This window comes from Lagopus leucura, unplaced genomic scaffold, assembly GCF_019238085.1.
Source record: "Lagopus leucura isolate 7727_CA_CO unplaced genomic scaffold, USGS_WTPT01 63725-0_obj-0_obj, whole genome shotgun sequence".
Lineage (NCBI taxonomy): Eukaryota > Metazoa > Chordata > Aves > Galliformes > Phasianidae > Lagopus > Lagopus leucura.
In genome coordinates this window covers 58,736-79,383 of record NW_024964342.1, presented here as the reverse complement: position 1 = coordinate 79,383, position 20,648 = coordinate 58,736, and the positions used below count along the sequence as shown (strand labels likewise).

The 20,648-nt window shown below is 53.0% G+C and overlaps 3 protein-coding genes across 6 annotated transcripts in view; 2 read left to right on the top strand and 1 right to left on the bottom strand.

The window, feature by feature from the left end:
* The first annotated feature begins 486 nt into the window (after nucleotides 1–486).
* On the top strand, nucleotides 487–3,997 carry LOC122191659 (carboxy-terminal domain RNA polymerase II polypeptide A small phosphatase 1-like). The gene is made up of 6 exons (XM_042892007.1): nucleotides 487–1,068; nucleotides 1,250–1,351; nucleotides 1,439–1,495; nucleotides 1,877–1,969; nucleotides 2,303–2,488; nucleotides 2,579–3,997. The coding sequence occupies exons 1-6, from the start codon at nucleotides 487–489 to the stop codon at nucleotides 2,705–2,707; spliced, it is 1,149 nt and encodes a 382-aa protein (XP_042747941.1). The 3' UTR covers nucleotides 2,708–3,997.
* Nucleotides 3,998–4,581: 584 nt separating this feature from the next.
* LOC122191664 (villin-1) lies at nucleotides 4,582–11,415 on the top strand. Of its 3 annotated transcripts, none has more exons than XM_042892021.1 (20): nucleotides 4,582–5,558; nucleotides 6,163–6,261; nucleotides 6,341–6,415; nucleotides 6,507–6,703; nucleotides 7,095–7,203; nucleotides 7,327–7,437; nucleotides 7,517–7,719; nucleotides 8,206–8,284; nucleotides 8,409–8,507; nucleotides 8,599–8,752; nucleotides 8,842–8,942; nucleotides 9,050–9,187; nucleotides 9,351–9,509; nucleotides 9,583–9,762; nucleotides 9,853–9,998; nucleotides 10,091–10,235; nucleotides 10,461–10,649; nucleotides 10,746–10,814; nucleotides 11,015–11,152; nucleotides 11,228–11,415. In XM_042892021.1, the coding sequence occupies exons 1-20, from the start codon at nucleotides 5,454–5,456 to the stop codon at nucleotides 11,339–11,341; spliced, it is 2,610 nt and encodes an 869-aa protein (XP_042747955.1). In that variant the 5' UTR covers nucleotides 4,582–5,453; the 3' UTR covers nucleotides 11,342–11,415. The 3 variants fall into 3 exon arrangements, with proteins under 3 accessions (XP_042747955.1, XP_042747956.1, XP_042747957.1); XM_042892022.1 differs by having other exon boundaries at nucleotides 5,537–5,558; nucleotides 6,149–6,261; XM_042892023.1 differs by having other exon boundaries at nucleotides 5,552–5,558; nucleotides 6,179–6,261.
* Nucleotides 11,416–11,732: 317 nt separating this feature from the next.
* Nucleotides 11,733–20,648, bottom strand: part of LOC122191665 (ubiquitin carboxyl-terminal hydrolase 37) — a 30,126-nt gene continuing 21,210 nt past the window's right edge. The window contains exons 19-24 of one of the 2 annotated variants that reach the window (XR_006182442.1): nucleotides 19,167–19,227; nucleotides 17,741–17,856; nucleotides 16,619–16,688; nucleotides 16,107–16,245; nucleotides 14,877–15,318; nucleotides 11,733–12,538 (exon numbers count right to left, since the gene is read on the bottom strand). Coding sequence is in view for 1 of the 2 variants with exons in the window: in XM_042892024.1 (XP_042747958.1) it covers nucleotides 15,231–15,318; nucleotides 16,107–16,245; nucleotides 16,619–16,688; nucleotides 17,741–17,856; nucleotides 19,167–19,227 (474 nt within the window). In the remaining variant the exon portion in view is untranslated. Of the gene's footprint in view, nucleotides 12,539–14,509; nucleotides 15,319–16,106; nucleotides 16,246–16,618; nucleotides 16,689–17,740; nucleotides 17,857–19,166; nucleotides 19,228–20,648 lie in introns of those variants that run through there. The other variant, XM_042892024.1, reaches the window with a different exon arrangement.

Sequence of the window (20,648 nt, the reverse complement as noted above, 5' to 3'; positions counted from 1 at the left end):
CCCCCCCCCCCCACGAACCTCCCCCTCTTCTCGCTGCATGGCGCTATGGGGTACACGGTGACAGCCCAGCCTTCCCCCACCCGCCCTGTCTCCTACAGGGCCAAGGGTCAGACCCTTTGCTCCGCGTTGCTCAGGGTCCCCCACGTGCCCCCCCCCCCCCGCCCCCCGTGCGCGGCGACGGGCGCGGAGTGTGTGATGAGTTGCGGTTGGCCTCAGCTGGAGTGCGGCCCCGCGGGGCTGCGTGCACCGGGACGGGGCCGCGGGGACACGGGAAGGGGGTTTCGTCTGCACTGCTCCACGCGTCATTGCCCGTCTGCGTCCCTCCTGGGGTGATTCGGGGAGAGCGGGGCGGGGGAAGCGCCGCGGGGAATCTGAGGCACGGAGGGACGCGGCTCCGTGGCGTCCCGGCGTGGGATCGCAGGGGGGGCAGCCCCTGCCCCACTGTGGGGGTTCCCAGGGCCCTGCGAGTCTCGGAGGAGCAGAACCATGAGGGTCGGCAGCCGTCCCACCCCCCGGCAGCATCCCTGCCCCGCTCCCGACCCTCGGGCTTGGGCTGGGGGAGGATCTGGCCGCGCTGAAGGTGTCCGTGCCTCAGTTTCCCTGCGATCCACCAATGGGGGCTCAGGAAACGGCACCCAGCGGGGTGTGCTTCACCGCGATTGGCTCCTCGCCTCCGGGTCGTTTGCACCAGCCAATGAGCAAGCCGAACAGTTGGCGGGGAGGCGGGAAGAAAGATGGCTTGGCCCCTCCCCTTTGGCTTGGCCCCTCCTACAGCACAACCCACGCGTGTCCGTGGGGTCTCAGCACCCCCCGGGGGGTTGCCCACCTCGAGGAGTTCCCCCCCAGCTTCAGCAGAGGGCAGCTATTGTAGGATCCTGGTGGTGTCCAACCCCTGTTGTGCTCCCCAATCCCGCAGGTGCCCAGAGCCCCCCGGCCGCTGCCAAGAAGCCTCGGGGCCGCAGCATCCTCCAGTCCCTCTTCTGCTGCCTGTGCCACGATGATGCTGAGCCCTTCTCCGTCAATAACAACGCCCCACTGCTGGTGGAGGAGAATGGCACCGTGCCCAAGGTACCCCCTTCCAGAACTCCTACCCCAAAATGGGGGCAGATCCAGGGGCACTTGACCACCGTGCCCCAGCCCCCTGTAACTAAAGAAGGAGACACTGCTGCCTGACCTGGGCACAAGGCAGAAGGGAAGAGGGTGCCCCTCGCCCCCCCACCGACCCCCTGGCTGTGCCCCCCTGCTGCAGGCTGCGGTCAAGCACCTCCTGCCCGAGATCAAGCCTCAGGATGCCAGCAAGCTGTGTGTGGTCATCGACCTGGACGAGACACTGGTGCACAGCTCCTTCAAGGTGGGAGCACCCCTATTGGGGTGGAAGGGAGGTTTATGGGCCATGGGAGCCCCCTACCCCACGCTGACCCCGCTGTGCTCTCTGCAGCCGGTGAACAACGCTGACTTCATCATTCCAGTGGAAATTGATGGTATCATGCACCAGGTATGGGGCTGTGCAGTGAGGGCTTGGGAGGAGTTTGGGGGTCAGGTGGGGTGCCCCCCAAAGAGGCTGGCGCTGGGTTCAAGTAATCCAGGATAGGCTGTGATCTGGCAGTCAGCCTGTTCTAGGTTACTTGGCTCCGGAGCCCGCCCAACGCTTCACCCTGGAGATGCCAGGGATAGCGGGCACCCCCCTGACTATCAGCAGGCGGTGTCCCCTCATTCCAGCACAGGGCATGTCTCCTCCCTGCTGCTGACCGGGGTCAGGACGTGGTGCCCTTTGTGGTGTGGGGCTCCACCAGAGTGGTCACAGGGGGGTGGTGCTGGCAACCCCCGTAGGGTTAGGGTTATGTGCCGCTGGGTCCCTCAGTGCCTGTGCCTGTAGGTGTATGTGCTGAAGCGGCCGCATGTGGACGAGTTCCTGCAGCGCATGGGAGAGCTGTTTGAGTGTGTGCTCTTCACCGCCAGCCTGGCCAAGGTGAGTGGCAGCTCCAGTTACCCTGTTGTCCCCTTCCTTGGGCACCATGAGTCCCCTGCAGCCGCAAACCTATGGCATCACTGGACCTTTGTCCACCTCTGGCCCTTGGTGACAAACCCATGGGCACCTCTGGATGCTGGATGTCAGTGGTCCCTTTTGGTGACCACCCATGGGCACCGCTGGGTCCCCCTTGGCCAACCACCCACTGACCTTGGGACCACCGGACTTTGGCCACCGTTTGTCTCCCTTGCTCAACCACCCAAGGGGACCACTGAACCTTGACAGCCACCTCGATTCCCTTTGCCCACCTGCTGACCTCCCCTCTCCTCGCAGTATGCAGACCCCGTGGCCGACCTGCTGGATAAATGGGGGGCGTTCCGTGCCCGGCTCTTCCGCGAGTCCTGCGTCTTCCACCGGGGCAACTACGTGAAAGACCTGAGCCGCCTGGGCCGCGACCTGCGCCGCATCATCATTGTGGACAACTCGCCCGCCTCCTACATCTTCCACCCTGACAACGCTGTACGTACCCCATGGGGGGGGGTGGTCTGGGTGGTGGCGCAATGGGGCTACGAGGGACGCAAGGTCCTGAGCCAGTGGCTGTGCCCGCAGGTGCCGGTGGCCTCATGGTTCGACAACATGGCAGACACGGAGCTGCTGGACCTGCTGCCCTTCTTCGAGAGACTCAGCAAAGTGGACGACGTTTACACAGTGCTCAAGAAGCAGCGGACTAACAGCTAGTGGTGCCCCAGCGTGGCCGGCAGTGGTGGCCCGGTGGCAGCATCACTGGGGGGCTGCGGGGTTCCCAGTGTCCCCCCATCACCTTCCCATTCCCCGCTGTGATGGTCACGGTGGGTGCTCCACGCAGAAGGGGTGCCCGGGGTGACCCGCTGGGGACATGTTTGGAGGGGTCCCGTCCTCTCGCTGCCCCCCCCCTCCCCAAAATGGTTCTCAGGTCCTTTTCCCCTCTGCATCCCCTGCAGTGGGGAGGGGAGTTAAGCAGCTGCTGCTTACCACTGCCTTTTGGGGGAACCTGGTCCCCACAGTCTTAGTCCAATGGGGAGACTGGCAGCCCAAGTTTGGGTCCCATTGGTCTTGGTGTCACTGCCGTGCCCCCAGCTCTGCCTTCTGTGCAGCTGATAACTTTGGGGAGGCACCACTCCACACACCCCTTTGTGCCTTCTGGTGGCCCCTCCCCACCTCCAGGGGTGCATTTTGGGGAGGCTGAGCCCCTGGTTTTCAATGCCTCCATGTGCCTTGGGACGCCATGTCTGTATGTGTCCCCCCTGCAATAGAGGTGCCTGGGGAAGGGATACAAAATCACCCCCTCCAACCTCACTTTCTTCCCACGGGGGTGGGAATTCTGGTGGCCTCAAACCCCCACTCCCCTCCCACAGTGCCTCCATGGCAATGGGGCCACTCCACTCACCAGCAGGGTTCCCCTGCCTTGTGGGGGGGGCCACACGCCCTCTATCCCCATCCCTTCTCAGTGTCACCAAAGGCTGTGACTCCCAATGGGGGTGGCCCATAGAAGCCTTAATGTAATGTCCCACCCCCCCCACCTCTCCATGGCCTTACATGAACCCTGCCCCCCTCCCCCTTGCCGTGGTCTCCCAGCCTCGAGGGGATGGAGGGCTCTCAGGGAGGGGGGCGGACTTTTAAATGGAGGGAGAGCATATCTTTTAGAGTCAATCTATGGACAATGATGTATTTTTAAGGGGAGAAAAGCAACGGTCTCCCAAATAATCAAGGGTGCCTTTTTACCGCTGTGCCAGGGAATGGGGGAATCTTTTGGGGGAGGGCTTTTTAACTCTCCGTTACTGTCCGTCCGGCCCCTGCGGTGCTGCCCTTCTCCAAATGCTGGGGGCCAGGGTGAGGGCCCCCCCGGCTCTGCCTATGCCCCCCACCCTGCACCCTGCTCCTGCAGCGGGGTCCCACTCAGCACTTTATTGGCCACATCAGGCAGCACCCATGGATGCACCCCTGGGTGTGCAGGGGGAGGGGGGCTGGAGTTGGGGGCGTGGGGGCAGGGGGGCTGGGGACCAGTAAGTGCCTTGGTGTGATTAAAGCTGTCCAACCCTCCTGGAAATGGGCTGTGCTGAGCTGTGTGTGTGCACATGTGTATGCAATCGTGGTCTGTGTGTGCATGCAGGTGTGCATCGTGCACACCTCTCTGCTGTACGTAGGTGTGTGCAAGCCCCATATGCAATGCATATGCCCACTGCAGGGACTCCTGCTTGGGTCTCATTGGGTGCTGCGGGGGACTGTGGGTGCTCCCATACTCATTAAGGTACCAGAGCCCCCAGCACTCGGGGGGAGGGCATAAGAGGGGTTTGGGTGCCTCCCCAGCACAGCCACCAGTGCCCTCTTTGGCCCCACGCCTCTCCTCCTTAATGAAGCCTCTGTCCTCCTCCCCGGTAGCTGTGCTAATTGCTGAGTTCGTTAGTGGCCCTGCGTGGGGCCCAAGGAAGGGGCTCACTGCTGCTGTCCCCTGTGCCACACCAACGGGACACAGGCAGCAAGCGGGGGCTGCGAACCCAGGTAAGGGGGCACTGGTGTGGGACTGCACTGTGGGGTGGGAGGATTTGGGGGGATAGAAGGTGTTGGGGAGCCCACCTCCTTGGCCTCGGGAGTCTCTTGTTGGGTGGCTGAGCCATCACTATCCCTCTGGTGATCCCTGGGGCTGCAAGGGCACAGGGTGCCGCTGGTGGCACAGTGCTGGCTCAGCAGGGTGGGGGCAATCATGCTGTGACAGTGCTGTGATAAACGTGGGATAGGTGACGCCTTGGTGCCAGCGTTCCACAGCCCCTCCTGCACCTCCAGAGCCACCCAAATGCTATCAGGCAGAATTAGGGTGGAAAAGGGCAAGGATGAAAGGGCTAGGGATAGCTCAGCCTCAGAACACCAATTGTTGCTGGAGGAGTTTCAGAACAACTGTATTCTGATTCTGACTATGCTGGAGAGTCCCTAGTCCCCAAGGTGTCCTCTCTCTGGCCACTCTCTGCTCCAACTGAGGGACCTCTGGCCACATCCAGTCCAACCCATGGGGATCCCCAGCACCAGGCTGGTGATGCCTTGGCACACAGAGAAGCCATGGAATGAAACAGAAAGTGGGTAGTTGCAGGCGGGATCCAACCCATGCTGGCAGCCCCATGCTGGGTAGGACAAATGGGACAACTGCACCTTTCTATGTGGTTGGAGCCATTGGAGGTGGCTCCAACATGGCCCCATAGGTTTTGGTTGCTTTGGATCCCCCATGGTTGGGATTGGGAGCATCTCTGCAGCCTGCTCGGTCCCCATCTCCCATGGGGACATGGCCACTGGGACCTGCCCTGTCCCCTCCCCATGCATGGGTTGGGGATCGTGGTGGCTCAGTGCCATGGGAAGTGGGTGCCACCCAGGTGTCACTACCCTGAGAGTAATGGGGCTCTGAGGGGGAACCTTGAGGGATGTGAGGACCTTGACTCAAGGTTCTTCCTGCCCTTATATGGTGAACATGGGCTGGGACAGCTGGGGACAAAGGTCTCTTCTCTGCTGGCACCCCAGCACTTCCCCTAGGTACACGCACCTTGTGCTCAGCTCTGCGGGGAAGGTGAGGGGCTGGGGATGAGGGGACAGCACATCCCAGTGCCAATGCTGTAGGTGGCACTGGGATGGGGGTGGGGAGAAGAGACCTGCTGGGGTTCACAAGGGGCTCTGTCTCATTGGGGCTCAGAGGCAGTGGGGGGATCGGGAGGAGGACATGGCCCAGCAATGCAGCACAGGGCATGTGGTGTTGGGGTCGTGGAGGCTGCGCATCCATGGATGTGCATACACACCCATGTAGGATGTGATGCCCATGCCATGAGCAAGGACAAAGGGAGAAGGACCACTGAAGTGTCACCCAGGTGTGGCTCTGCAGGAGGAGGAATGGCTCACAAAGCCTGGCCCTGTGCCCAGGAAGCAGGGGAGGATATGGGAACATGTGGACAGCAGGACACCACGGTTACCTGCTCCCATACACACCTGGCATGGCCCAGGACCCCCACTCACCACCAGGGAGGGGTTGCACCCTGCTCACGTGTCCACAGCCACCATTCACCCCCCATGGCTTCAGGGGGGTTGACTGCCTGGCTGGCTGCAGGACAGCAGATGGCTGCAGCCCAGCTCTTAATGAGGCTGCCTGCTGTTAACCCTAACAAGGGTGCCGGCAACAGGTCCCCCTGCCTGCAGCCAGCACCATGGTGGAGCTCAGCAAAAAGGTCACCGGGAAGCTGGACAAGACCACGCCGGGCATCCAGATATGGAGAATCGAGGTGGGTCCTGTGGATGTGGGAGGCTTTGGGTTTAGGACCCCTGCGGGCTGCCCTGCTCACGTGTACCTTCTTCCTACAGAACATGGAGATGGTGCCAGTGCCCACTAAAAGCTATGGCAACTTCTACGAGGGGGATTGCTATGTGCTGCTGTCGGTAGGGCTGTGTAGGGACTTAGGGTGCTGTGGGGTGCCCCAGACCTGGGGACACAGGGTGCACGGCTCCTAGCGGGTTCCCCATCCTGCAGACACGTAAGACTGGGAGCAGCTTCAGCTACAACATCCACTACTGGCTGGGTAAGAACTCAAGTCAGGACGAGCAGGGGGCAGCCGCCATCTACACCACGCAGATGGACGACCATCTGGGCTCTGTGGCTGTGCAGCACCGTGAGGTCCAGGGCCATGAGAGCGAAACGTTTCGTGCGTACTTCAAGCAGGGACTCATGTAAGTTGCCAACATGGGTGTTCTGTTGCTTGCCATGGCTATCCTTCCTGCCTTGCCAGAAGGGTCTCTGTGACAGTGGCAATGGGAAGGCTCCCTCTGCATCAAGAAAAGCATAGATGTCACATTGTGAGTGACATGGTTTCGTGGTTTGGAGGGGATAGGTTGATGTTTGGATTGGATGATCTTAGAGGTCTTTCCAACCCTAAAGATTTTATGACCCCATGGGAACATCTCTACTCTGGGAAGGGGGGATGTTGGCCTGGATTCTGTCTCACTCTGTCAATTACTCATACCAATAATGTTAGTGGTTGCCGTGCATATGGGCAGGAGAAGATCCTTGCTGGAGTGGGAAGCGTGGCCCAAGGCTTATGTCATATCCATGTCCTCTCAGCTATAAGCAGGGTGGGGTTGCCTCAGGCATGAAGCACGTGGAGACCAACACCTACAACGTCCAGCGCCTGCTGCATGTGAAGGGCAAGAAGAATGTGGTGGCTGCAGAGGTGAGACAGGGGATGTGGTCACCCCACAAAGCCCCAAGCAGAATGGGGAGCAGTGCAGACCCTGGTGGGAGGATTGCTGAGCAGGGAGGCTGTGTGTGCCTGACCCACTCTGTCCTGCTGCAGGTGGAGATGAGCTGGAAAAGCTTCAACCTGGGTGACGTCTTCCTGCTGGACCTTGGCCAGCTCATCATCCAGTGGAACGGCCCTGAGAGCAATCGTGCTGAGAGGCTGGGGGTATGGCGGGATCCGGCTGCTCGGTGCCTCCAGCCCCCATGCTGGGACCTCACCGTTCTGATCCTTTCCCTGGGTGCAGGCGATGACCCTGGCCAAGGACATTCGGGACCGAGAGCGTGCGGGACGTGCGAAGGTTGGTGTGGTGGAAGGTGAGGATGAGGGGGCCTCACCTGAGCTGATGCAGGTCCTGACATATGTGCTGGGGGAGAAGAAGAACATCAAGGCAGCCACAGCCGATGACCAAGTGCACCAGGCGCTCAACAGTGCCCTCAAGCTGTACCAGTGAGTTGCTGGGGATGGGCCGTATCTATGGAGGCATCTCGTACGGGTGTGAGGTGTCAGGGTGATACCATGATGTTGGCAGCAGGGAGTCTCACAAGTCCCATCCCTATGGATGGCAAGGGAGAAGGGACGAAGCCACCACAGAGGGACAGGTCCTTTGGGTGCTGTAGGAGCACTGGGATCCCCCAGTGCCAAAGGGGTTGGTACCTAACAGCTAGTACTGAGATGCTCATGCAAATGTCACGGTTGCTTTCTAACACAGAGGCATGTCCCCAGTAGAGCTGACTGTCCCCATCCGATCTGACATCCCCTTGTCCCTCACCAGCTCTTCCATGTTTGGGGTGGCAGTGGGAATGGAGATGATGGCAAAGAAAGTGATGGAGATAGAGATGGAAATGGAGCTGCGCCCACCACCCCCATATGGCGCTGGGGAAGATGTTTTTCAGAACTGTTTCTACCTTTCTCTCCTCTCTCTGTGTCCACCAGTGTCTCTGATGCCAGTGGGAACCTGGTCATACAAGAGATAGCAATTCGCCCCTTGACTCAAGACATGCTCCAGCATGAGGTGAGATGCTCAAGAGCAGTGCCCATTTTCCTTGGCAGCTTTAACTCAAGTGCCCACCCAAGTGCCTTTTGAAAGATCGAAGCTACCCTAAGTTCTAATGCCTGCTGTCATCCTCCCCTCCCAGGACTGCTACATCCTTGATCAAGCTGGTCTCAAGATCTTTGTGTGGAAGGGAAGGAATGCCAGCAAGGAGGAGAAGCAGCAGGCAATGAGCAGGGCCCTGGTGAGTGCTTGCGGTGGTGGTTTGGGTTTGTTGTTCCCGAGGAGAGAGACTGGGTACTCCATGTCCAGGTACTGGATCTGGCTCCCCTCAGGGCTTCATCAAAGCCAAGAATTACCCGTCCAGCACCAGCGTGGAGACGGAAAATGATGGGTCTGAGTCCGCTCTCTTCAGGCAGCTCTTCCAAAAATGGACTGTTCCCAACCAAACCAGTGGGCTGGGCAAGACCCATGCTGTGGGCAAAGTGGGTGAGTGCCACAAGGTGCTGGTCCCAGAGGTCTGGAGGGATGCTGAAGGGGGTCCCCAAGCCTGGCTCAGTCCTCACTCTTCCCTGCAGCCAAGGTGGAGCAGGTGAAGTTTGATGCCACCACAATGCACGCCAAGCCTGAAGTGGCTGCCCAGCAGAAGATGGTGGATGATGGATCTGGGGAGGCAGAGGTAGGCTGTGGGAAGGAGGTGGAATAAATCCATGCGCCGCGCTGGAAGATGCCATGGGAGTGCATGTGCTGTGGGGCCAGGAAAGCAGTGTGACACCATCCCACCAGGTCTGGCGGGTGGAGAACGGGGAGCTGGCGCCTGTGGAGAAGCGGTGGTTGGGCCATTTCTACGGCGGGGACTGCTACCTGGTGCTCTACACCTACTATGTGGGGTCCAAGGTGAACCGCATCATCTACATCTGGCAGGTGAGTCCCTGTCCCCTACCCAGGGCTCATCCTCAGCAGGACAGTGCAGGACAGGGCTACCCACCAGAAGGCCCCATGCACAAATCCCCTGTGGGTCATTCCCTGCCCCTCCACGGCCTTCCCATCCCGCCTACATTCCCAAAGAGAGAATGTCCTGACGCAGGGCCGCCATGCCAGTACGGAGGATCTGGCCGCCTCGGCCTACCAAGCTGTTATCCTGGACCAGAAGTACAACAACGAGCCCGTGCAGGTGCGCGTCACCATGGGCAAGGAGCCGGCCCACCTGATGGCCATCTTCAAGGGCAAGATGGTGGTGTACGAGGTGAGCACGGGGCTGGTGGCAGGGTGGGCAAACTGGTGGCTGTGTGACCTCTTCCTATCCCCACTGTCCCCAGAATGGCTCCTTGAGGGCAGGGAACACAGAACTGGCATCCTCCACTCGGCTCTTCCACGTGCACGGCACCAATGAGTACAACACCAAGGCCTTCGAAACACCTGTTCGAGCTGCTTCTCTCAACTCCAATGATGTCTTTGTGCTCAAGACACCCGGCTGCTGCTACCTCTGGTATGGGAAGGTGGGTACGGCCTCGACCAGCTCCTCTTCCTCCTTGTCCTCCAGGGGTTGGGGTGGGCTCAGTGCTGGAGCTGTGCCGCTCACACTGTAGGGCTGCAGCGGGGATGAGCGTGAGATGGGCAAGATGGTGGCTGACATCATCTCCAAGACTGAAAAACTGGTGGTCGCTGAAGGGCAGGAGCCACCCGAGTTCTGGGTAGCTCTGGGCGGCAAGACCAGCTATGCCAACAGCAAGAGGTACGAGCTCTGTGTCCCCAGCCCCTCAATGGATTCTCCTAGTGCCCCCAGTTCCTTGGCCAGTTGCCATCACAACCATGTCTCCCCACCAGGCTACAGGAGGAGAATCTCTCTGTGCCACCCCGGCTCTTTGAATGCTCCAACAAGACAGGCAGGTTCTTGGCCACTGAGATTGTCAACTTCACCCAGGATGATCTGGATGAGAATGACGTTTACCTGCTGGACACTTGGGACCAGGTGTGCAGGGGATGGAAGGACTTGTCCTGTTGCGGACAAGCTCATGTCCCCAACAGGATGAAGGACCTGCAGCAACCGGAGGTGGTGGGATGGGAGCATGGAAACCCAATCCACATGGTTTTCATTGAGGATGGGCTCCCAGCACCCATCCTTGGGGACAGATTCTGTGTCCCCAGCCACCGGTGAAGGGCCAGCCCAGTGCTGGACATGGTGGCCCCATTGCAGATTTTCTTCTGGATCGGGAAAGGTGCCAATGAGTCAGAGAAGGAGTCTGCAGCAGTGACAGCACAGGAGTACCTGCAGAGCCACCCTGGCAGCCGTGACCTCGACACCCCCATCATTGTGGTGAAGCAGGGCTACGAGCCCCCCACTTTTACCGGCTGGTTCATGGCCTGGGATCCCCTCTATTGGAACGTGAGTCAGGGGCTGGGGGCTGGAAGTAGCGAGGAGACTTCTGGAGATGGGGACAAGACTGGATGTAGCCCCAGCTGAGCAATTCTGTTCCTGCAGGACAAGAAATCCTATGATGAGCTGAAAGCTGAGCTGGGGGACAACGCCAGCATTGGGCACCTCGTGTCAGTGAGTGTCATAGGAAGAGTTGGGACAAGAGGGGACCCTGAGTAACACATGGCACGGCAGCAGGGGAAGGGATTACTGGTGCCTTTGGCAGGCGGCACAAGAAGCTGCAAGAACATTTTCACGTGAAGGGACAAAGGTGTCAGTCCCCTAGAAGGCAGCCTGGTAGCTGTCCATTATGTGACCTTGTCCCTCCCCACCAGGGGCTCACTTCCAAGAATGAGATCTTCACAGCCACCACCACACTCGTCCCCACCAAGCTGGAGATCTTACCATTGGATGTGCTGGTGAACACTGCAGCTGAGGACCTGCCCCGGGGCGTGGATCCCAGCAGGAAGGAGGTGAGCTGGGGGGGCTTGAGGAGGCCATGGCTGGGGGAAGCCCTGTGGCTTGAGCTCAGGCTTTTCCTTCCCCAGAATCACCTCTCCGACGAGGACTTCATGGCTGTTTTCGGTATGACCCGCTCTGCCTTTGCCAATTTGCCCTTGTGGAAACAGCAGAATCTCAAGAAGGAGAAAGGACTCTTCTAGGAGGGGAGGCTCAGCCCACAGCCATCCCAAGCAAGCACATTATTTTTACTAAATAAAATGGATTCGGAATGGGGCTTTGTGTGCTTCTCTGCCCACCCCAGCACCTGCAGCTCAGGACTAAAGGTCTCATACACAGCCCCAGGGCACTCCCTCTGTTATCAGTGAACTCATGCATAAAACTCAGTAAATAGTTGGCAGTATCAAAGGTAAAAGCGACAAGCCATGGCACGGGAAGCACAGGGGCAGCAGGCATGGGGCAGGGCCCGGGGGGGGGGCAATAGGGGAGCAGAGTCACAGAGGCAGCGACGGGGGGTGCAGCTCATGCCCTACAAGGGTTTTAGAGTGCTGTCAGATGGACTGGGACAGGCAGCAACAAGATTTCAAACCAAAAGAGGGCTAATAAAGGTTTTAATTTCACAAAAAAAAAAAAAAAAAAAAAAAAAAATCTATCTACACATTGTTTAAAAGGCAGGGGGAGGGAAACATGAGCAAAATCTGTAAAGAATAAGAGAGGAACAGGTCTGCTAAAACACAGAGAAAAGCTGCTCCACATCAACAGTGTAAAGAACCAGAAGTCAGGCTGCAAGCAGGCAGATATCAACCCTGGGATGGGGTGGCTCTGCAGCAGGTCCTCAGCTGCACATCCCTCAGCACCCCAGCAGCACTGGGGTCCCACACTCCTTTATCTCTCTTTGGCAGGCAGTTACAGGGATACTTAGCTCCATGAAAAGAAAACAGAACAGTTGAGTTCTTCCCAGTCTCCTCAACTCCTCCATCACTGCAGCACACAGTCCCCACATGCCTGGTGTCAGGGTGAAGCGCAGCAACGCTGACTGCTGTGGGCAGTGTGCTGGACACGCACCCCAGTTACTGTGCTGCACAGGATGGGAGGGAAGGTGAGCAGGCATTTATCATCAGTGCTGAGCAGAAATGGAAGGTGATGGCACAGTCACAAGCTTCAGAGCCCTGCTCCTCATGAAGCTGCTCCAGTCAGTCCTTGCTCTGCACAGGCTCCGGTCCACCGACACGAGCGTTCTCACATCTATCAGAGGAGCAAACGTGGATCATCGCAGTCATACAATGCAGGAAGGGAGGAAAAGCAAGATGGCAGTTCCTTGGGTTTGCGTGCTGAATCACATTTTGACTACCCTAAGCTGATTCAGGAGCAGGTCAATGTTTAACCACAATTCTGCCGAGCTGAGGAAAAGCCAAAGAAGGGTTTGTAACATGTCAGACCTGTCACTGCTGCACACAGTCAGTCCTGATCCATCCCCACTCAGCACCAAAGAGCCCTATGCCCTGGCAGCAAAGTGCCTGCACAAACAGCTGCTGTTGTGCTAAGGGCTGGGAGTGTTTGCAGGGCTTTAAAGTCATTTCCTCTCTGGAGCAGCCCACGCCAGAAGCCTGCACACATTAGGGGACTGCCACTGAGATTCTCTACCCACTTACAAGCCAGGACAGGGAGAAGCTGAGTGTTCTGCTGTGCCAGTAAGGTCTGAGCACAGAGGGCTGCTCACCCCCCATCCCCCACCGCTCAGCAGCAGCAAGGAAGAGGCTCTGCAGCCCCTGCTGCCAGGGTGACATGCCACCAAGCCGCCATGTGCCAAAAAAAGCTTGAAGTAATTCACAGATGTTTGCAAATTCTTTCTGGCTACAATAATAAACAAGGACTTTGTTTTCATGGAACATGCACTGCTGGATTCAAGCATCAGCCTTCTCACCTCATTCCAAGCAAAAAACGGTTTTAAACAAAAGTTAGCGCATTGGGAATTTGGGCAATGTTTGCTTTTATTATAAATTAAACGGAGCACAGTGCCTTCAGAACCGTCCTGAGAAAGGAGAGCTGACTGCTGATCCTGCAGGAACACCATTAGTTATGTACAGCACTAGCATAGGAAATTGGGGAAAACATCTGCCTCCTGGATGGAGCAATTCATCACTTGTCCAGGGGCTGGAGCGATGGGTTCAAAGGATACCTCGTGCCTCACCTCATCTTCCCATCACCCAGAATCCTACCAAAATCAGGACTAACAATAGAAAAGTATAATGCTTTGTAATAAATTAACACGTACACTGCTTCGGCTGCATCTCACAAGCTTGTGGTTACAACCAAACATTCACTCCTCCCTTTGAAACCACAAAGATTTCACCCTGGCCTTGCCCACCTAATGCAGGGACCAGGAGGTCGCTGGGGCTTTTCACTCCCTAAAGGGCTGTCACTGCTGCCCCTCACTGCTGCACACAGAGGGGAGGAGAGGTCACTGAAGCAGCACCCCATAACAGCCCATTGGGACGATCCCTGGTACGGAAGTGCCCACGAGAAGAGGTGCCTGCTGTCAGTTATGCACAGATGGTTCTGCCTGCTTTGCTTCAGCTGATTTATTCCTGAGAAACTCCTAACAATAGTTTAAAAAACCCAGAAACTATCTTGACAGCAAAAAGTGTATTTTCTGTGTGTTTTTTTTTTTTTTTAAAGAAGTCTTTCACCTCTAAAACTCAAGCTGCAAAAAACAGAGCTAGAGGCCAAAACAAGATCAACTACTCTGCTTAATAGCAACAGTTTCTCTGAAGTAAGTAGATGCCAGCAAAAGGAAACATCTGCCCCTGCTAAATAAGTGCCAAGGTGCTAAAAAAAAAAAAAAAAAATTAAGTCGATAGGCATTTTTTTCTCCCTGCTGAAACAAGCTCTAAAATGAGTATCTTGGAGCTAGCCTCATTAAACATGTTCCCAAACTGTTCTGTTAGCACTGAACACGAGCTTCCTGAAAGCTTTCCACCTGCTTTAGTCACACAGCTGGAGCACTCTGCACTCCTCAGTAAGAACAGCCACAGAGCTGCAGTGAAATCCCTTTTTCTGCACCTGGGATGAGGGAAGACCAAAGAAAGACCACTGTTCAAGCAAAGAGTGGCAAGCAAGGCGCTGCAGGCCCTGCCTTCTTCCCATCGTTTCCATTTCACGATGATTCTCGGCTGCACAGAATGAGGCAAGATGAAAAAGCAGCTGCGGTTCAGCTCCTGTTCTCCACCTGCTCCAGGTGTCACCCAGCAGCTTGGGTCAGTTACATCAAAGCAAGCCCTAAGCAACGTAACTTCAGCGAGGAACACTGCACACCTCTCTTCTCCAAACTTACACAACAATGTAGCAAAGAGAACACAATCAAATAATAATGCTTGTAAAATAAATCACATGTATAATCTCACCACTAAAAGAGGATGACAGTGAATGGCATCAAAGAGACAGAGCTGCCACCAGGTATGCAATACATTCCACAGCACCAAGAGTTTGTTTCCTGGAACTGCACGTCACCAGCAGAGAGCTTACAAACCCACCAATGTCAAAACACATCAGCTCAGCAACTGCACAGTGAGATGACTGCTGAGAGCTTACCCTGGGAGCTGGGCTGCCAGTGAAAATCACCAACACAACACACACCAGCTAACAGAATCTATTGCTTAAACCAGTTTTGGAGAAGGAAAAAAAAAACAACAACCCAACAAAAAAGAGCCAAGTGATATGTAAATCTTCCCCACTCACATCTGGCCGGTGAATGGGCTTTTGAAGATGAGTCTCTTTTTGCACATTTTTCCTTTTAAATCAGTCTGTGAGCAGCTGTAGTCTCGTGGCTTGATGCAACTCTTTAAGGCTCCATGCTGACAAAATCGTTTGAGGAACAATAAAAACTTCACCACAGGAGCATCGCTCCGGGATGTCAAGGTTGACAACTGTGGTTCGGGCCGAAGACTTGCACAGATGGTTGTGCAAAATGTGAGCATCCGTATTTCTACCATGTGTCTGTTGTTTTGGCCCTGAGCTGTTTGTTACTCCTGCATGTCTGGCACAAGTTCAGGATTTTCTGTGCTCCTCAAGAGGTACGAGGTGTTGGACTCCTCACAGCGGCTGACGGATCGATCTGCCTACTTCCACGCTAAGTGGCTGTGCACTTTTCTCTGTTTCTAGTAATTCATCGAAGATATCCCTAAAACACAGAGGAAGAGCAACAGTGAAACTCACGTACAGCAAGCAACTGCTACGCGAGGCAGCCCCGAGGGAATCAGCAACTGGATTTAATCCACAAAGCTCAAGCGTCACAGCGCTCGGTAGAGAAAGGTGTCTTATCTGGCATTTCTCAGAAAGGCTCCTTGAATCCCCAAGCATTTTCTTTCCATTTGTTACAATGAATAAGACCACTGGTAAGCCCCAGAGAACAGTAACAACAGTTAAAGTAAGTGCAGGCTAGTAATAGGATCTGAAGGAACACAAGACGCAGTCTGCAGAGATAATGTAGTATCTTTTACTACAGGGACCAGAAAACACATACAAAGGGAGCAAACTGAGTTACAAAAGCCCTTCCTCAGTTGTGTGCCTGATAAAGTATTACTTCTATCTACAAATCTCATCTTGCTCATGTCCTGAGATGACCATGGCTGCAGCAACACAACCACTAGAAGCACGGATAAGGGCATTTACAAATCTTACAGCAAGTAAGGACAAAATCCAAACTCCATTGTGATTCTTGGTGCAAATAATGAACGGCTGAAACACCAAATTCAGCTTTTCAAAAGATGATTTAAGGTACCTTGTTAAAATACTGTATGCTAGTGACATGTAATATTAATAATGAACTTATTGTACTTGTATTTGTCATTCCTGCATAAAATTTTGACTAATGTGTTCTGACCCACATACAGAGACACTCCTCACCCCATCAAAGCAGAACAGAGGTCTGCTATCACAAGCAGTACCAGAATGCCCCAGGCCACCTACTTGTGCATGTAGAAGAAGATGTAGCCACTCCGGTCTCTGTCACACTGGACAGTGGCTTCTAAAGTTCTAGACACCTCCAGATCATTGTAGGTGAACCAGGACTGCTTCTTGATATCATAGACATCGCTGATATAGTGACCTTGAAAACACAGAACACTTTTCATGCTGCACTTCAGCCAGTAAGCTGGTTTGCTCAGACAACCCACGTCAGATTTAAAATGCTAAAACATCCCTAAGACCCTGCATGCTCTGCCTTTGCTGGCCAGTGAGCTAGTGATAAGCACCAGCAGTGCCACAGATCCCATAGCCAGCACTGAGCCCAGATGCCTCATATAGGCGCAGTGACACCCTCACCCCACTTCACTGCCCGCAACCCACAATTAAAGAGCTGCTTTTTTATTTTGTCTGCTCCTGCAGACCAAACTCCTCTCTACAAATCACCCTCATATGGTAATTTTGTCTTGCAGATTTTTAATCTCAATAAGAGACAAATAAAACACAGTGTCTTTTACCTGAAGATGATGTGCTTCCAATGTGGCTGACAATGCTGATGAGGCGATAGGAGTGAGGCAGCTCTCCTGTCTAAAAACAAGGTCCAATTAAAGAGTCTAAGTATTTACTTTTGTCCCATGTAACCTATGGACATGGTGATTTATACCTGAGATAGGAGCTTTGGCTACAAAAGGATTACAGCAACAGACACCCTGGCTCACACCAATGGGAGAGTCCTTCAAGAAGTGGGGAAAAGCTCCTGACTTTAATTTGATCCTTGAGCAAGCAAGAAAAAAAAAAAAGCCAAAAAAAAAAAGCAAAGCAGTCACTCTGACCTCAGAACAGATGCTGACATGAGCTCTACTCCACAAAGTTCTCTAAACAACCACTTCCTAAGCAGCTTCCACTGATGTCAGAATCAATCCACCAAATAAACACAGATAAGCAAAAAGGGAACAGCACATTTACATCTGAAATATTAAAGCTTTATCCTTGATAAAGGATAACAACATACAGATTTAATAGCTAACATCAGATATGGGGCTCAGACTCTCACCCTGCACCTGCAATATCAGCAGGTAATGCCCTCCCTGCATGCAAAAGAGACACTCTGCCTGTTCACTGAACAAAAAACTAAATGATGCAGACTGGCTTTCGGTAATTACTGCTTCAAGCTCTCAGACCAGGATACCTGATTGATGCAGTTCACTGGCAACGCTTTGAAACTCCATTCTTGGTTTAAGAAAATTAGTGAAGAATTGTAAGAAAATAAGAACTATTCGAGGTAAGTTCAGTTATAAGTCTTAACCTTTGTCACTTTATGCAGCCTTCCCCCAGAAAGGAGGCACAGGCACTGCTGCATGGAGTCCAGAGCTCCATCCACTAGAACATTCCCCATGTAAAATTACTGTTTCCTTTCCATCATTACCCATATCTTACAGATGGTCAGAGGGGTCTCTCTGCAGCTACTTTTTTTTTTATTATTATTTTTAAAAACAGAATAGAACAGACCCTTATTGTTGAGTATTTTTCTATCTTCTCCCTTTTCATCAGGAAGGAACTCTTTAAAACCATCTAACACTGACCCTATGGCAAAGAAGGGGCTGTATTTCTCAGTTAACATCTGGAATCATAGACCACACCTCAGCATTTCTTTTCAGCTCTTCTGCTTCAGCTTCTGAGTACTCCATGTCAAGCACATCCTCATTCCCAGAGTCCTCATCAGAGCCAACGCTGTCCAGGAGAGAGCTGTTAAACTCTAAACAGCACAGAAACAACAACACTGCATGAGAATCCAAACACCCGGAAAACACCCGGTTCGCTCCAGAGCAGGAAGCCAGACCCAAACCTGAGAGCAGCAGGGCCAGTTGGGTCAGGGAACTACAAGCTGGGCAAGGAGAAGCTATGAATTACAGTTTTAAACTATAATTGCATTAACAAAGTACATTTTTCAATTTAAACTGGCATCCAATCGCTGCTGCTGGCAGCAGGCATCTTTTCATTGTTTTCAGTGGTAACAAGGCAGCTCACCACAGGAACTTCCAGTTTGCTTGGCTGAGCAGAATGCAGGCAGCGCTTTGCAAAGAGCCGGAAGGCACCACAGCTCCCTGTACACACTGTTCCTAACTTCCTGGGATTCTGCAGCCACCCGACTAACGCGAGGGTTTGTACAGCGCTCATTAGGAGAAGTGGCTGCGCTTTCAACAGCTAAATTAAAGCTGCAAAGTGCTGGGTGGGTGAGGAGCTGTGATTAACAAGGCACTGCTCAGGACTGACTTTATTTTTTTGAACAAAGACATCAGCACTTATTGCTCCTCAGAAGCAGATGAATTTATCTGGTAATCACTGAGGGCCTTTCAAGCCGTCCAAATATCTAAGAGCACCTTACCACAATGCTTTATTACTATTCCCACTCCCTTTTTAGAGTAGGAATTTCCTCTCTGTTAAGCTTTGCCCTGCCAGGTTGCATGAAATCACTCACCTGCCAGCCCTACACAGATGATAAGCAGCACTTGAGGCTCATCACAGTCTGCATTTAGGAAGGACAGACTGTATATCGGGTACCCCTCCATTCCCTGGGAGCCATACCTTGAAGCAGGGTCTATCTACCCTCCCCCTCTGTGTCAGACAGTTAGGGTACTTATTTTCTTGAGCAAAGCCAGTGCATTAACGTGCTCTAAAATACCAACGGAAACTTGATGATCCTTAGATTGTGACTACAGCCATGTTGGTTTCTGGGAACACAATTCCATGGTCCATTCTTATATATAAGAATATATATATTCTTATGAGAATAAGAATGGACCATGGAACTGTGTATATATTGTGTATATATACACACACATATCATACTAAAAACTCAAAAGAATAGGTCATTTTTTATTTTAATTTTTCCTGCCATTTGCTTCTACAACTGAGAACAAGAGACCCGAGCAAAGCCAACTACAACTGAGCACACATCAAAAGGGCCTGAAATCCCAGCTGTCTTGGAGTCAAGAGCTGCACTCATACAGACAGGTCTATTTTCCTTCAAAAGCAACATACTGGAAAAAGTTAAATAAGCTTCACCTTGTAGACTTAATTCCGTAGCTCGCTTAAGGTCATCATCCTCTTTTTGTTCTCGTGCCTCCTGATGGGAAGAGAACGAAACTTAGCTTACTGAGACAGTTCACTGTTTAAAATTCTTATGGTGCTCTTTTTCCATTGAAACTGTGCTGCTCTGGTTTCTACAACAAACCTGACACTGTAAATTAAAGGTTTCGTGTGAAGAAGTGTTTGCAACCAGTGAGAGTCCAATGTTCTCATCCAACAGAACTTGGGACAAACCTTCATTAAGGCTTGTCAAAGCTCCTAAAGCTTGGTATGCAGAAGAGCAAGCCCTCACTAACACCAAACACTTTCAGTGGATCATTAATTTGAAAAGCATCTAAATGAATTTGCAACCCTTTGCTAAGGAAAGCTGTCACACACAAAGCTCTTCACACTGGAGCAAAGTTTAGATTTCTGTCCAAAACAAAGCGTAGACGGAGTTGTTAAACTTGGACAAGTTTTATTATCTTCTGGCCATTGGAAAGTAGAGACAGTGTTCTGTGTAACAGGTGTAATTCACAAAGGCAGGATGCAAAAAAAAGTCTGTCAACAAGTCCTTCCAATTTTTTCAAATAGCATGGTGCTCCTGCTCCTCCCAGCACTCTCAAAAGCATAGAGCTGCAGCTACAGTAACACTTACTGGGCTGGCTTCTTAATTCAGTCCTTGAATGCTTTCCATGCACCTGAATGCAAAGCCCTCACTACATGTTTCAAACCAAGATAACCACATTTTCATACCTGATTCATTAGTATAGCAGATTTTCACTTCAGAATCATAGCAGAGCAACATACAAAAGGCAGTTTTGCATTACTAACATGAGGGCTTTTATCTCACTTTTTTCTAAAGCATTTGAGGATCTTCACCAAACTACTCAGTGGTACTGAATCAATGCTCCATCTTGCACAGAACATACCAACAAGCATCTTATAATGAGGAATGGGAGAGAAAATCCAGGAGCCACGGAAATATCAGATCTCATAAGGAAAACCATGACAGCTTTACTATTAAAAGAGAGCAGGCAAGGCTATCTATTTAAAGACAGATCTGACAAAGTGTTTACTTCTTCCTCAGGGCAGTTAAGCACGTAGAAAACAGTTACAAGTCTTGTAAATCAAGTGGAACACAGATTGTTCGCATACAATCCAAGATTCCATTTTTTTCCAAGTCCTCTTTAAAGGACTGGTTTTAGACTGAATTATTGGAGATCCTTTTTCCAACTTACAACAGAAAAGCACCACATCATTGCTCTGCTCCCATACTCTTTGCTGTGCATTTCCTACCCATGATCACCAGAAACAACGTCCCAAACGAGGCACATCTTTAAGCTGGTAAGGCCATCCCCAGCTTTTGCTTTAAAATCTGTTTCTTTCACTTTGACTCTTGGCAGAATGTGCTGTAGGGCTTCCAGGCAATCCAGGGAAGCTAGAGGTGAGCCTGTGAGCATTATGTGAGAGCTAGTG

Bases quoted from the DNA above. Each gene is read 5' to 3' on its own strand.
- LOC122191659 (XM_042892007.1), top strand. From the start codon at position 487: ATGAGGGTCGGCAGCCGTCCCACCCCCCGGCAGCATCCCTGCCCCGCT. The intron at 1,496-1,876 runs GTATGGGGCTGT...CTGTGCCTGTAG, and splicing joins TTGATGGTATCATGCACCAG to GTGTATGTGCTGAAGCGGCC. The intron at 2,489-2,578 runs GTACGTACCCCA...CTGTGCCCGCAG, and splicing joins TCTTCCACCCTGACAACGCT to GTGCCGGTGGCCTCATGGTT.
- LOC122191664 (XM_042892021.1), top strand. From the start codon at position 5,454: ATGGTGAACATGGGCTGGGACAGCTGGGGACAAAGGTCTCTTCTCTGC. The intron at 7,438-7,516 runs GTATGGCGGGAT...CCCTGGGTGCAG, and splicing joins ATCGTGCTGAGAGGCTGGGG to GCGATGACCCTGGCCAAGGA. The intron at 8,508-8,598 runs GTGAGTGCTTGC...GGCTCCCCTCAG, and splicing joins AGGCAATGAGCAGGGCCCTG to GGCTTCATCAAAGCCAAGAA.